At 39.2% G+C, this 16,671-nt stretch overlaps 1 protein-coding gene across 7 annotated transcripts in view; it reads left to right on the forward strand.

The window, feature by feature from the left end:
- IFT81 (intraflagellar transport 81) overlaps positions 1-16,671 on the forward strand; it is a 93,570-nt gene that overhangs the window by 58,959 nt on the left and 17,940 nt on the right. For all 7 annotated transcript variants that reach the window (XM_009248231.4, XM_063711595.1, XM_054526461.2 and 4 more), the window contains 2 exon segments: positions 6,996-7,124; positions 8,701-8,790. In XM_009248231.4, coding sequence (XP_009246506.2) covers positions 6,996-7,124; positions 8,701-8,790 — 219 coding nt within the window.

The raw sequence follows: 16,671 nt of genomic DNA on the forward strand, positions 1-16,671 counted from the left end.
GCCAGTCTTAAAATTAAGTCCTGTGCCTGGTTTTCAGCTCCCTGTGCCCTTTAGCCAGGGGAAATGAGAGTTCCTTTAAAGCCCTTAAGGAGGTTCTCTAACTTGATCACTTTGCTTTAAATTACAAATTAGGCCGGGTGTGGTGGCTCACGCCTGTAATCCCAGCACTTTGGGAGGCCAGGGCGGGCGGATCACAAGGTCAGGAGATCGAGACCATCCTGGCTAACACAGTGAAACCCCGTCTCTACTAAAAATGCAAAAAAATTAGCCGGGCGTGGTGGCAGGCACCTGTAGTCCCAGCCACTCGGGAGGCTGAGGCAGGAGAATGGCGTGATCCTGGGAGGCAGAGCTTGCAGTGAGCCGAGATCGTGCCACTGGACTCCAGCCTGGGTGACAGAGCGAGACTCCATCTCAAAAAAATAAATAAATAAATTACAAATTAATGAATTTGAGCCTATTTTATCTCTTCAACCATCAGTGGAGTTTAGTGATAGCCAACCCAATTCCATAGTCCTTATAGTTACTATTTCTCCTCAAATGCCAGAAACATTACACCGTCTTTGTAGTAATTATTGCACTTTGAACCAAAGTTCAATTATTACATACAAAGTGCATCTTTGTATCAGTTCAGATCCTCCAAGAAGCAGACACTGAGATGGGATTACATGTACAAGAGATTTATTGAAGGACACACTTATGAAGGATAAAGGGAAGGGAGCAGGAGGAGGCAGGGAAAGCCTTTAGGCTCTGATACAGGTCTGACACCTGTGAAAGGAGAGGGCAAAGGAAGATTGGATAGAAATAGCCTCAAACTTCAACACAACTCTGAGAAAGTTTTGGTCAGGTTGATGGAGAGTTCCTGAGCCAGTCACCTATTAGAGGAGTCCCTTGTCAGGCAGGACTGGGCCAACACTAGTACTACTGCCGTGCTCAGTCATTGGCTAAGAGCAGCTCCAGGGAAGCATAGCGTTGGTACAAACATGATGATGGACCCAGAGGGGCAGCAGCTATGGATGTCAGTCATCTCTGTTCCTCTCAGCCAACTCTCTTGAATGCAATCTGAGCCATAAATTTTGTTGGCCACCACAATCCCCATCCACCTGTATTCTTCTTCCCCAATTCACCACAAGTGAAGGTCTTATTAATTGCAGTGCTGCAACATGCCTGGGACTGTCAGTACTCTACCTACCACAGTGATAGAGTCCTTAGTTCCATTTAGCCAGTGAGTGATTGCACTCTAGTGCTTATGCCAGAGATTACGATATACACCCTTGACTGATTACAGTCTTCACTAAATTTTTTTTCTTTTTTTTGAGACAGAGTCTCTCTCTATTGCCCAAACAGGAGTGCAGTGGCACGATCTCGGCTCACTGCAACCTCCGCCCCCCAGGTTCAAGTGATTCTCCTGCCTCAGCCTCCCAAGTAGCTGGGACTACAGGAGTGTGCCACCACGCCCAACTATTTTTTTGTATTTTTTTTTAGTAGAGACAGGTTTTCACCGTGTTAGTCAGGATGGTCTCAATCTCCCGACCTCATGATCCGCCATCCTCGGCCTCCCGAAGCACTGGGATTACAGGTGTGAGCCACTGCACCCAGCCAGTCTTCACTAAATTTTTACTTTTGCCATGTCCTGGGCAATGCAAGAACCTAAAACACTTTAACTTTGTTTACCTCCTTCTCATATTTAGTGCTATTGTTGGTAATATTTTTTTAATTCTAAATATAATTTTCTTGAGAAGGGGTCTTGTTCTGTTGCCCAGGCTGGAATGTAGTGGTACAGTCAGAGCTCACTGCAGCCTCAACCTCCTGGGCTCAAGTGATCCTCCCAAGTACCTGGGACTACAGGCGTGCACTACCACACCCAGCTAATTTTTATGTGTATTTTTTTTTCAGACATGGGGTCTCACTACGTTGTCCAGGCTGGCCTCAAACTCAGGGGCTCAGGCAATCCTCCTGCCTCAGCCTCCCAAAGTGCTAGGATTACAGGTGTGAGCCACTGTGCCGGGGCCTAGATAGAATTTAAATCGTACATGATATTATGTTCAATATTATTCTAGATTATCTACCTGTTTACTCTTTTCATGGTTCTTCTTTTCTTCCTTCATCATTGTTCTTCTATTGGTATCTGTCTAATGAGCTCACCTTAAGTATTTTATTTAGTTCAGGTCTGCTGAAATCTCAGTTTTTGTTTTTCTTAAGATACCTGTATTCTACCTTCATTTTGAAGCACATTTTTACTGAATGTAGAATTTTTGGTTGGCAGCTATTTTCTTTCAGCACTTTAAAGATTTAATTCCATTGTCTTCTGACTTCCATTATTTATTTCATAACATCAACTGTACATCTTGTTTGTTTGTTTGTTTTAAGGTAGTCTGTTATTCTCTGGTTGTTTTTAAGATCTTCTGTGTTTGGTTGTTCAGTGGTTTTACTATGACTTTTCTAGGTGTGATTTTCTTTTTTATTCACCTGGCTTAAGGTCTGTAAAGCTTCTTGAATATGTGGCTTGATGTCTTTGTTCATTTTTGAAAAGTTCTCAGCCAATGTTTATTTATTTATTTATTTATGTCTTTCTTTCCTTTCTTTCTTTCTTTTTTTATTTGTTTGTTTTTGTTTTGTTTTCTTAAGACAGGATCTCACTCTGTTGCCCAGGCTGGAGTGCAGTGGTGTGATCTTGGCTCATTGCAGCCTCTACTTCCTGGGCTCAGGCGATTCTCCCACCTCAGCCTCCTAAGCAGCTGGGACCACAGGCCCAAGCCACCATGCTCAGCCATTTTGTGTGTGTGTGTATTTTTGGTAGTTTTTTTAGAGACAGGGTTTTGCCATGATGCCCAGGCTGGTCTTGAACTCCTGGGTCCAAACATTCCACCTGCCTCGCCTCCCAAGGCTGGGCTTACAGGCATGAGCCACCATGCCCAGCCCAGTATTTCTTCAATTATTACTACAATCTCATTCTGTCCTCTTTTACTTTAACTCCAACTACATGCATGTTGGACATTTTCACCATTTTCCATGTATTTCTTATGGGCTTTGTGTTTTTCTTTTTCTTTTTTTCATTTTCTGTAATTTTTTTCCTCTCTGTGTTTCAATCTATTTTTTTCTACTGTGCTATTTTTCCAGTTGATTAATCTTCTTCTTTTTTGTTTGTCTAGTCTGTTATGTAATTCATTTGTTGAATTCTTAATATCAGTTATTATATTTCTCAGTTTTAGAATTTCCACGATTCAATTTTATAGATTGCAGTTATTTGTAACATTCTTCAACTTTTTGTTTATTTTCTTGAATATATTAATCTCAGCTATTTTAAAGTTCATGTCTGAAATTTATTTGAGCACCTATTCCTGTTGTCTGTTTTTGTTTGTTTGTTTGTTTGTTTGTTTTTTGAGACAGAGTTTCACTCTATCACCCAGGCTAGAGTGCAGTGGTGTGATCTTGGCTCACTGCAACCTGCACCTCCTGGGTTCAAGTGATTTTCCCACCTCAGCCTCCTGAGTAGCTGGGACTACAGGCACCCACCACCACACCCAGCTAATTTTTTGTATTTTTAGTAAAGACAGAATTTCACCATGTTGGCCAGGCTGGTCTTGAACTCCTGACTTCAAGTGATCTGCCCTTCTCGGCCTCCCAAAGTAATGGGATTACGTGCATAAGCCACTGTTCCTGGCCATGTATTTTTTTTCTCTTGATTTTCATTCATTTGGACCTATTACTTTGCTTACTTGGTAATTTTTTATTGAATGTTGGGTGTAAAGTGTCATTAAATTTTAGAAGCTCTGACTATATTTGTTTTTCTATAAGGAGGATTTAATTTTTTTTCTGGAAAGTTACCTTGATCAAGTTGAGGGTAGGTTTTTTTGTTTTGTTTTGTTTTTTGTTTTTCTTAAGCTGGTATTTCTCCAGTTTTCTCTTAATCCAAAGATACAGTTCTTGTACCTGTGGTAGAGACTTTAGGAAGTGGTCCTTACTCCAAGGATGTAGGTCTTACTCCTAGGTTATAGACCTTCTAAGGAGTAGACCTTCTAGGTTTTCAGCTGATAATGTGAGGCATTTACCAAAGCCTGTGCACCCTGGAAAGTCTTGAATTCCTACCTTTATCTCCCTAGTACTGTGAGACTGCTACAATCTTTGCTCAGCTCTTTAATAACCCATCTGCTCGGCCGGGCGTGGTGGCTCACACCTGTAATCCCAGCACTTTGGGAGGCCGAGGTGGGTGGATCACGAGGTCAGGAGATCAAGACCGTCCTGGCTAATACGGTGAAACCCCATCTCTACTAAAAATACAAAAATGTCTCTGGGCGTGGAGGTGGGCGTCTGGAGTCCCAGCTGCTCGGGAGGCTGAGGCAGGAGAATGGCATGAACCTGGGAGGCGGAGGTTGCAGGTTGCAGTGAGCCGAGATCGCGCCACTGCACTCCAGCCTGGGTGACAGAGAAAGACTCCGTCTCAAAATAAATAAATAAATAAATAAATAAAAAATAACCCATCTGCTGATTTCCACTTGGTTTTTGAGAGTCTTACTCTGCTTGTGCATATCCTAAGATTTGGTAATGCCTAAAGAGGAAACTGCATACAGAATTTGGGGCTAATTCTCTGTAGTTCCCTCTACTAGACCCTTTAGGTCCCAGTCCTATTGACAGGCCAGAATCTTAACTCTTCTTCCATTCTGTCTTTCCTTGTCTTTCTTTCCTTTTGGTTCTTTCATTCTTTTTTGAACTCTCTTCGATACAGTTTTCGCACTTACCATTCCACTAAAATGCCTTTTGTCAGGCTGGGCACAGTGGCTCACACCTATAATCCCAGCACTTTGAGAAGCCAAGGTGGGTGGATCACGAGGTCAGGAGATCAAGACCATCCTGGCTAACAAAGTGAAACCCCGTCTCCACCAAAAATACAAAAAAAAAAAAAAAATAGGCATAGTGGCACGCGCCTGTAATCCCAGCTACTTGGGAGGCTGAGGCAGGAGAATCGCTTGAACCCGGGAGTCGGAGGTTGCAGTGAGCCAAGATTGCACCACTGCACTCCACCCTGGGTGACAGAGCGAGACTCCGTCTCAAAAAAAAAAAAAAGTCTTTTGTCAGGTTACCAATACCTTCACATTGCCAAATCCAATGATTAATTATTAGTCCTTTTCTTACTTGACCTAGTAGCAGCATTTAGCATAGTTGATCACTCCATCTTCTTCTGTCTTCTAAGACACTACACTTTCCTGGTTTTTCTTCCAAACTAACACTCCTATTCCTATTCTATTGCTGATTTCTTATCATTTCTTTAAAGTTTAAATGTTGGGGTTCCCTAGGCTTAGCCCTTGGATCTCCTTTCTATCTTGACTTCCTTGGTGATCTTATCCTGTCTCATGGTTGTAAAGGCCCCCTCTTATGTTATGACAACTCACCAATTTATATCTCCAGCCTAGATTTCTCCTCTAATTCTAGTCCTTTTTTTAATTTTATTTATTTATTTATTTTTTGAGACAGAGTCTCACTCTGTTGCCCAGGCCAGAGTGCAGTGGTGCAATCTCGGCTCACTGTAACCTCCACCTCCCGGGTTCAAGTGATTCTCCTGCCTCAGCCTCCCAAGTAGCTGGGATTACAGGTGCCCACAACCACATCTGGCTAGTTTTTGTATTTTTAGTAGAGACAAGGTTTCGCCATGTTGGCCAGTCTGGTCTCAAACTCCTGATCTTAGGGGATCCACCTGCCTCAGCCTCCCAAAGTGGTGGGATTACAGGCGTGAGCCACCACACCTGGCCTAATTCCAGTCTTACACATATAACATCTTGACCTCTCCATTTGGATATCTAATATATATTTCAAATTTTTAACATGTCCAAAAATAAACTTCTGATCTGCACCACCTCCTCAAACTAGTGTTCCCCATTCTTCTTCATCTCAACAAATGGAAACTTCATCCTGTTAGTCTCTCAAGTCAGAAACCTTGAACTCATTCTTTATCCCTTATTTGTGTTCACATCCCTACATCTAATTTGTCACATTATCTTGTTGGATCTGCCTTCAAAATATACACAGAACCATTTCTCATTATTTCTGTCACCACCATCCTGATTCATGCTACCATTTTCTTTAACTTGAACTATTGAGACGGTCTTCTAATTGGCCTCTCTGTTCCTACCTTGCCTGATCTCAGCACAGGTGTTAAAGTGATCATTTTAAAATTGCCCTAACTCTGAACCTTTCAACAGCTGCCCATCTCATTTTAAATAAAACAAAGCTCTTTCATCAGCTTAAAAATAAGATAACAATAACTTATTATCTAAAGTAGGATACTTTTTGAGAGTGCAAGGGACAATAGATATACACTGAGACCTAGCAAACCAGCTGAGCCCTATGTAACCCCTCCTTCACCCCCACCTTATTCTCACTGCACCTCCTTATTGTTTCTTGAACTGGTCAAGTTTGCTCCCAGCTTTTGCGCTTGCTGATTCCCTCACTTCCTATGGGGCTTTGCTCAGATGTCATCTTCTCAGGATCATCTTCTCTAACCACCTTCTGTTTATACTGTATTTATTTATTTACTTATTTACATATTGCTTATTTATTCCCACTAGTAGTAAGCTCTGTGAGGGAAGGGATTTTTTTTCCTGTTCTATTCACTGCCGTATACCTGGTGCCTAGAACTGTGATTGGCACATTTACATATATAATAAATATTAGATGAGTGAACATATCATTTGAGAATTCATTCTTTCATCAAATGTTTATTGAATGTATCCTATGTTTTAGGTTCTGTGCTAAGTACATAACATTATTATAAAGTCTGTGATTAGAAATACTTCCTACGTACCTGAAGATACCATGTTTATAATATACAAAGGCATATAATTGAATGAAATAATAATTGAAGTCAACGAAGATTGTCCTTTAGGATTCTAAACTAATTAATTCTATTTACAATTTTTTGTTATGTATGAAATTTGTACATTTCTTATGGGAGCCAGCAAGATTTTGACATGTTTTGTGGCCTTTTTATTTTTTACTTATAGCAAACTATAGAGGAGAAAAAGGGTATATCTGGATATAGTTACACCCAAGAAGAGCTAGAAAGAGTATCTGCACTGAAGAGTGAAGTTGATGAAATGAAAGGACGAACATTGGATGATATGTCTGAAATGGTGATGATACTTTTATTTAAATTTTCTTTTATTGTGTAGCTAGAAGGCAGGTGTTTTGTGTTAGTTTTATTTTCAGTGAAACATTTACCTGTTAATTTCTGCATATTATATTCTTTCATCTTTTTTTTTTTTTTTTTTTTTGAGGCAGAGTCTCACTCTATTGCCCAGGCTAGAGTGCAGTAGCATGAATTTGGCTCACTGTAACGTCCACCTCTGGGGTTCAAGTGATTCTCATGCCTCAGCCTCCCAAGTAGCTGGGACTACAGGTGTGTGCCACCATGCCCAGCTAATTTTTGTATTTTTAGTAGAGACAGGGTTTCACCATGTTGGGCAGGCTGGTCTCTACCTCCCGACCTCAGGTGATCCACCTGCCTCAGCCTCCCAAAGTGCTGGGATTACAGGCATGAGCCACTCACCTGGTCTCATCTGTCTTTATCAATCTCTTTTGAATTTTTTCATTCTAGTAAGGTTGTTCAAATTCTAATCGTTTATGCATTTTCTGTTTTTTTAATGTGCAAAAGTTATATAACATTAAAGAAATATTTAAGAAGAAAAATAAGTTTTCCCAGATCATACCACCCTAATAGAATTATTTCATTGTTGTGTATGTTCTTAGAATCTTTCCATTTTCAGGACTGGTATTCAATCAGATTGCACTAGTACACTTTCACCAGGCATTAAAATGTTGAAATCTTATATTACTTGTTGGTAAATAGCTGCCCCAAACCCCCAGAGTACCCCCCTCCAGTTGCCTTGTCCACATTGGCCATTCCCCCAAAACCCTCTGGATCTCATCACAATCTAACTCCTAAAAAGGTTAGCATGTAAGACCCTGTTCAGGCCGGGCGCGGTGGCTCACACCTGTAATCCCAGCACTTTGGGAGGCCAAGGCGGGCGAATCACTTGAGGTCAGGAGTTCGAGACCAGCCTGGCCAACGTGGTGAAACCCCGTCTCTACTAAAAATACAAAAATTAGTCAGGCGTGGTGTCGCACGCCTGTAGTTCCAGCTTCTCAGGAGGCTGAGGCATGAGAATCACTTTAACCTGGGAAGCAGAGGTTGCAGTAAGCTCAGATCACACCATTGCACTTCAGCCTGGGCAACCAAGCAAGACTGTCTCAAAAAAAAAAGTCTCAAAAAAAAAAAGACCCCATTCATCTCTCTGACTGGTGTCCATTCTGATGGATCATTACTTATGCTATTTGGACTATACTGTAGTATTTTGAATATCACTCCATCTATATTTATGTATATTTTATATGCCTACATAAATAATACATCATGATTATAGTTGTATAAGGCAATTTTGTAATATATTTATTCAATGTTAAATTATAAAGATTTTCCCATAATGGTTTACAGTCTTGAGAACTGACATTTTGAATGATTAAATAGTATAGTATTCCACCTTGCTGAGGAATCAGGATTTTCTAAAGCACTTCTCTGTTGTTTGGGACTGAAGTAATTTACAGTTTTTTGCTCTTATATTTAACACTGAAATTAATATCTTTATGCATGTAGTATTTTTCTTCTTTTGAATTCTTTTTTAGGTGTTATATTTTTTGTTTAAATAACAGGTGAAAAAACTGTATTCATTGGTATCTGAAAAGAAGTCAGCTCTTGCCTCAGTTATAAAAGAGCTACGACAGTTGCGTCAAAAATGTCAAGTAAGTTTTTTATTTTATTAAGTAATTTGATTTTATGATACTTTTAGTATTCTATCTTATTCACATGTGCTAGTTAGAACCCCGAATATTTTACTTGGGTAATATAGGAAACAATTTATCATTATTACCTTATTGATACAATTCTTCAAAAGAGAATTAAAACATGACATACAGGCCAGGTGTGGTGGCTTATGCCTGTAATCCCAGCACTTTGGGAGGTTGAGACAGAAGGGTGATCGCTTAAGCCCAGGAATTCGAGACCAGCCTGGCTAACAACAAGACCTTGTCTCTACAAAAAATAAAAAAATCAGCTGAGCTTGGTGGCATGCACCTGTAGCCCCAGATTCTCGGGAGGCTGAGGTGGGAGGATTGCTTGAACCCAGAAGGTCAGGATTGCAGTGAGTCATGATCATGCCACTGTACTCCAGCTTGGGTGACAGAGTGAGACCTGTCTTCCACCCCTCCCCCCAAAAATGACCTGCAAAAGTTTTTGTTTAATTTATGCTGCTTATTTAGCCATAAATTATTGGAGGCAGAGGAGATGGAGAAAAAGCAGTTTAAGCTGAAATGCACAAATTCAGCCAGAGGAGATTTTTTTCTTTAAATCATATGGACCTTAAAGCTGTAAATATGAAGTCACATTCTTCTGTGTCCAGGTAAAAGCTCAGAGTCTGCCCACAAGTGGTGACAGGTTAACTTTAGATTAATGAACTTGCACTGCTAGGAGGCACGGTGCACAGCAAACTATGATAGATTATGAGAAGTGATGAAATACCATTACTTGGAAACTAGTTCTAACCACTGCTTTAAAGATAAATTGTCAGAAGGTAAATGCCCTCTACAAATCCAGATCAGGCGGCCTCCACCATTTGACGTTCACTGTTCTCTATTTTTAATACTATTTTTTTAACTTGTTTAACTATATTTAATACTTGAAACTACAAAAATACATTATGACACTTTTAAAGAGCAGGAATACTTAAAAATACATAACTTACTTTAATGGACAACCCTGAACTATTAGGAAATTTTACAGGGAAGTGTTAATATATTTCCTTTGTGTGATACTTGCATTTTTTTCTAAATTTGAATATTAACAGCTGTTTGAATATTAGAACATCACAACTGGATTAGTCTTTTCTCTCATTGCTGTAAATAAATACCTGAGACTAAGTAATTTCTAAAGAAAAAAGGCTTAATTGGCTCATGGTTCTACAGGCTATACAGGAAGCATGATGCAGGCATCTACTCACCCTCTAGGGAGGCCTCAGGAAGCTTACAATCATGACAGAAGGCAAAGAGAAAGCAGGCATATCACATGGCTAGAGCAGCAAGGGGGTGGGGGGAGGGGCCTCACACTTTTAAACAACGAGATCTTATGAGAACTCACTCACTATCATGAAAACAGCACCAAGAGAATGGTGCTAAACCATTCATAAGAATTTCACCCCCACGATCCAATCACCTCCTACCAGGCCCCACCTCCAACATTGGAGGTAACAGTTTGACGTGAGATTTGGGCAGGGGCAGAGACCCAAACCATATCAACAATGAAAGATATCTAACTTATATTTATCTAGATCTATTATAGTCATCTAGAATTAGAATAGCGTTTTGAAAAGTTTTATGTTTATTTTCTTGGGAGCAGTTCTATAAATTATGTGTAATTAAATGGAATAATTATATATAATTGCTAATATGTAGGAAAAAACTGAAATATTCATTTTTTTTTATTCATTTAATTTTTTTAAGTAGAGATGGGGTCTACTGTTGCCAGGCTAGTCTCGAACTCCTGGGCTCAAGCAGTCCTCCCACCTCAGGCTTCCAAAATGCTGGGATTATAGGTGTGAGCCACCACACCCAGCCTGTTTATATTTTAGAGTATGCAATCTGATAATTTTTATTTTCAATGAAATATCTATTATTTATTGATTACTTTTTCATATAAAAGTAAAATCATGTTCTTAGCAATAATTAAAGCTATACAGAGTTATTTAAGGAAAAGAATAAAAATTATTTCTTTCAGCATCCCCAGCACATGACTTAACAGCTCCATATGTATTTTCCAGAAATTTTCTGAGAATTAATGAACAGATAATTATTTAGTAACTACCTTAAATTTGTTCTCCACACTTCTGTTCTACTTTCTAAAAACAAAAGCTTTTTTCAGGAAGTGGGAGGACTGAAATCAACCGTGACTGATACCAAGATCAAATTATCTGCTTTCTTTTTTTTTAACATTTGGTTGCTGTACTTTTTTTGCCCACCTTATACTTTCCACTTTTAAAAAAAGTATTTTGTTTCTGATATGTCTCTTGAATAGATCTTGAATTAGGTTTTGCTGTGTCATATCATCTGAAAGGTTTATTTTAATAGGTAAATTTATATATTTATTAATATGCAGATACATTTGTTTGGGTGGTATTACTTTATGTTTGGCTTTCAATTTTAAAGCCTATAAAAAATCTCCTTCTCCTCCTTTTTCCTCTCCTCACTCATCCCCTGACTTCTCTCCCTCATGTGTGTGTGTTCTGGCTTATGGTTTAGTTTTAGCCTTTTAACTCTACTATTCATTATTTATTTCTTTAGATGGCATCTATTAATCCCCACTGTGAGAAGTCATGAAATTGATATATTTCTTGTTCCTCCTCCCTTCCTTCCCTCTCCTCTAGCACCTGATTTTAGTAGATTGTATTGTCTTAGTGTTTGCCGTTATACCTTGAATACACTTATAGTATGACTTGTTAGCTTTAAACGATATTCTTTGACATTCCCCCACCCACCTCTAGCAATTAAAAAAATGAGGAAACCAGCTTACTTACTCTGCCTTCTACCTTCTTTTCCCTTTCTCCTTCCTGAAGGCTTTGTTTTATCATTTCTATCTTGTTACTGCATATAACATTTACATTCTCCTCTATTACCCTACTTCTCACTTTGGTTTTCAGCTCTAGACCTGTAATTATTAGATCCAGTGCTCGTTACCAATCCACTGACTGCCCTTTGTCTCACTTCTCTTTTGATTGCCTGGAACTTGTCCTCTAGTTGAGTCCTCCAAAAAGACTCATAAGAACAATATTCCCTGATGAGTTCTTGCATGTTCTAGTTTATTGCCTAAACATTTCAACAGCCGTTTGACTATTAGATCATGCTTTCTTTCCTTGAGGATTTTTTTTTAAGTGTAGCTCCACAATCTTCTAGGGTTAAATGTAGCTATGGAGAGATCTGAGGCCAACTTAATTTTTTTGGTAACTCGATCTTGAAAAGAATGTCTATTTTCCAGTTGTTGAGTACAGGGTTCTCCATGTGTTCATCAGATCAAGCTTATAAAAGTGGTGTTCTAAACTTCCTAGTGAATGGGTAAAATGTTTCACAGAAACTTTTTCAGGTGAAAAGAGTTGTGTAGATGGATGGTGGTAATGGTTGCCCAACATTATGAATGTGCTTAATGCCAACTGAATTGTACACTTAAAAAATGGTTAAAATGGCAAATTTTGTTATGTGTATTTTATTACACCAAAAAAACAAAACAGACCAGGTGTGGTGGCTCATGCCTGTAATCCTAGCACTTTGGGATGCAAAGGTGGGTAGATCACTTGAGGTCAGGAGTTCGAGACCAGCCTGGCCAACATGGCGAAACTCCGTCTCTACCAGAAAATACAAAAATTAGCCAGCTGTGGTGGCACACACCTGTAGTCCCAGCTACTCGGGAGGCTGAGGTGGCAGAATCGCTTGAACCTGAGAGGCGGAGGTTGCAGTGAGCTGAGATTATGCCACTGTGCTCCATCCTGGGTGACAGAGCGAGACTCCATCTCAAAGAAAGAGAAAACAAACAAAATCTTCCCGGTTAAAAAACAAAAACCAGCCCAGGGTAATGGCACATGCTTATATTCCTAGCTACTCAGGGGGCCAAGGCAGGAGGATGACTTGAGCCTAGGAGTTCGAGACCAGCCTGGACAACACAGTAAAACCTTGTCTTTAAAAAAAGAAAGAAGGAAAAAAAACTTCCTGTTGAATTTTATGTTCTGTCTTTATTTTTAAACTTTATTCCTTATTATGGTACATAATGGTTTTTGCCTTAGAGTATTATTTTGTCTACTATTAAAGCGTATATGCCAGCTTTCTTATGATTAGTATTGCTTCTTATTTCTGTTTGCTTTCAGCTTCCTATGTCCTTATTTTTGTCTTACATATGTCTCATAAATAGCATGTAGGGCCAGGCAGCAGTTGCTCATGACTGTAATCCTAGCACTTTGGGAGGCTGAGTTAGGAGACTCTGGAGCCCAGGATTTCAATACCAGCCTGGGCAACATAGCAAGACTCCATCTCTACAAAAAGTAAAAAAATTAGCTGAGCATGGGAGCACACACCTATAGTCTTAGCTATTGGGAGGCTGAGGCAGAAGGATAGCTGGAGCCCAGGAGTTCAAGGTTGCAGTGAGACGTGATAGCACCACTGCATCCAGCCTGGGTGAAAGAGTAAGACCTGCACTCTAGGTAGATAGATAGATAGGTGGGTGGGTAGATAAGTAGATAGATAGGTAGGTAGGTAGATAGACAGACAGATAGATAGATAGATAGATAGATAGATAGATAGATACATGTATTTTGTGTGGGTATAGTTTCTTACCTCCAGTTTGAGAATCTGTCTTTTAAGTGGTAAGTTTAATCTCATTTATGTTTACTCTAATTTTTGAAGCATTTGAATTTTTTTCTATTTTGTACATCCTATTATTTACTGTGTTTTCTCTTTGCTTTTTTTTTTTAACCATCCATTGTACCAATCCTGTTTTCTTTTCTCTTTTTTCTGTTTTTTTATCTTCTATTCTGATATTATTTACTCTTAGGTTTTTATCATATATATATATATATATTCCTCACTTAACAAAGTCTAAAGTTGTTAACATCTCCACAATACAGGAACCTTAGAATAATTTGACACCCTCTTCTACCTTACGTGTGCGTTGTTATCCTCCGGCATTTTATTTATTTATTTGTTTGTTTTGTTTATTTATTTATTGAGATGGAGTTTCGCTCTTGTTGCCCAGGCTGGAGTGCAATGGCGCAACCTTGGCTCACCGCAACTTCCACCTCCCGGGTTCAAGCGATTCTCCTGCCTCAGCCTCCCGAGTACCTGGAATTACAGGCATGCACCACCACACCCGGCTAATTTTGTATTTTTAGTAGAGATGGGGTTTCTCCATGTTGGTCAGGCTGGTCTCGAACTCCTGACCTCAGGTGATCTGCCCGCCTCAGCCTCCCAAAGTACTGGCATTACAGGCATGAGCCACCGCGCCCAGCCCTTATTTCTTTATTTGTACATCTCTAAAAGTAGTTGTCATGGTGGTTGTTAGCATTATAATTACAACTTTATATAATCATTTCCTGTTTAGATTTACCTATATATTTAGCAGTTTTCACCATCACTGCTTGTATTTTACTCCTTATTTCTGGATTCAGTTTTCTTTTTCCTGAAATACAATTTCCTTGTTTTGTGTGTGTGCGTATGTGTGTGTTTAGTGTTCTCAGTGACGAATCATTACAATAAGTAAACCATCTTTTTTTTTTCTTCTTTTAAATAATGGCTTGGTCAGAAAAAAAATATTTTCATGTTTTCTTTTATTTTGTTGAAGGGTTGGCTATCAGTTTATCATTTATTTTTAGGTAATATCTTCCCTATAACTGGTTTTCATATTTTTATCTTTTTCTTTGGTGTTGTCCAAATTTCAGTATCATGTTTTGAGTGTATATTTAGTTTTATTTACTTTTCTGAATTTGTGTTTTGTGTCTTCCATGAATTCTGGAAAAAGTCTACATAATACTTTCAGATAGTTTCTCTCCCATTTTTTGCGGTCTGTTTTCCAGCTACTCATATTAGAGATATGTTAGAGATATTTATTCTGTTCCCTGTTACTTAATCTCACTTTCATATTTTTTTCTCTCTGTGTTGAATTCTAGATAATTTCTTCAGCTCTGTGTTTTAGTTTATTCTTTTATTTACTCAGAGGTGTCGAATATTGTTTATTTCATCCACTTAACTTTTAATTTCAATGACTGTCTTTTTCATTTTTATTTTTTCTCACTTTTTCTTTCTTTCTTTCTTTCTTTTTTTTTCTTGAGACAGAGTCTTGCTCTTCGCCCAGTCTGGAGTGCAGTGTTGCAGTCTTAACTCACTGCAACCTCCGTGTCCCAGGTTCAAGCCATTCTTCTGCCTCAGCTTCCTGAGTAGCTGGGACTACAGGCATGCGCACCACGCCTGGCTAATTTTTGTATTTTTTGTAGGGACAGGGTTTCACCATGTTGGCCAGGATGGTCTCAAACTCCTGACCTCAAGTGATCTGGCCACCTCCGCCTCCCAAAATGCTGGGATTATAGGCATGAGCCACTGCACCTGGCCTCACTCTTTGTAATCTTTTGTTTTCAGTTCCTCCTTTATAGTTTTTATTATTTTAAATATACTTATTTAGTTGGCTTAGTTCTAGTATCCAAAGTTCCTTTAGGTATAGTCCTGTTATTTATATCTTCTGATTCTCACTCCTAATGAATTGATTTTTCCCTTACATGTTTTATACTTTGGAACTGTGAGCTTTCATTAACAGAGCTTTGTCTCTTGAATCCTGGCAGCCAGGATGGAGGATGTATACCTCTACAGTGGTTTTGCAGTTTTTCTGTTTTAGAAATATCACAAACTTGGAGCTAATATTGAGTTAATTTCTCAGCTTGAAAGTTCCTAGACCATGTAGATAGGGTAAATTCAAACTCCAAAGCTGCCTGAGGACAGCTCTGATCACTGTCACAGCTGCATAATGATCCGTTTGACCGTAAGACTTGCGACCAAAAAAGGATTTTATCAACTATAGCACCTTCATCTCGAGAGACCAGCAGCTACCTAAGTATGTAGGCTCTGCAGCCCCTTTTCCCACTTTGGATGTGACTTTCACCTTTGAGAGCCTTGGGTGTCTGTAGGTCACTTTGATACATAGAAGCTACATCCCCTTTCTTCCAGCAATCTTTTATTCTGTACTAGTGACCCCAGCCCAGATACAGTCCCACACAACAAAGGCAGCATACACATTACTCATCTGTGCTAACTATCCTGTTTCTAAGGAAACCGTGCCGCAGGAAACCACGGTCATGAAACCAAGGTCATTCTCAGGATGGTGTTAACCCTTTACTCAGAGGTTCACAAGTTGAAAACAACTTAAGATTTACTATGGGGTCCTCAGTTCTAACTTCCCGCTCTGCACAGACCTAAGGCTTTACATCTGCTCTGCCTGAACATTAAAATCACTGTGTTACCAAGACTGGCCATTCCCAATTCCTTTCACCAAGGGTAGCCATAATGTTACCCTTTCTTTTTGGTCCTGTTAATTTCTTTTATTTCTTTGAGAGTTCAGTTCAGCTTGGGATTTGAAAGGATGTTGCTCTATCTTACCAAGCATTTGTAGATGCAGGCATGCATCACTTAATTATGAAGATACGTTCTAAGAAATGCATAATTGAGAATTGAGTGATTTCATCATTGTGCAAACACCATAGAGTGTACTTACACAAACCTAGATGGTATAGTCTACTCATATCTAGGCTATATGGTAGATAGCCTATTGCTCCTAGGCTACAAACCTGTACAGCATGTGACTATACTGAATACTGTAGGCAATTATTACACAGTGATAAGTATTTGTGTATCTACACCTATCTAAACATAGAAAAGGTACAGTAAAATTATGGTATAAAAGATTTAAAATGGTATGCCTTTATAGGGAACTTACCATGAATGGAGCTTGCAGGACTGGAAGTTTCTCTGGTTGAGTCAATGAGTGAGTGGTAAGTGAATGTGAAGGTCTAGGACATTACTGTACACTATGATAGACTTTGGAAACAA

The sequence above is a fragment of the Pongo abelii genome, chromosome 10 (assembly GCF_028885655.2).
Source record: "Pongo abelii isolate AG06213 chromosome 10, NHGRI_mPonAbe1-v2.0_pri, whole genome shotgun sequence".
NCBI classification, from domain to species: domain Eukaryota; kingdom Metazoa; phylum Chordata; class Mammalia; order Primates; family Hominidae; genus Pongo; species Pongo abelii.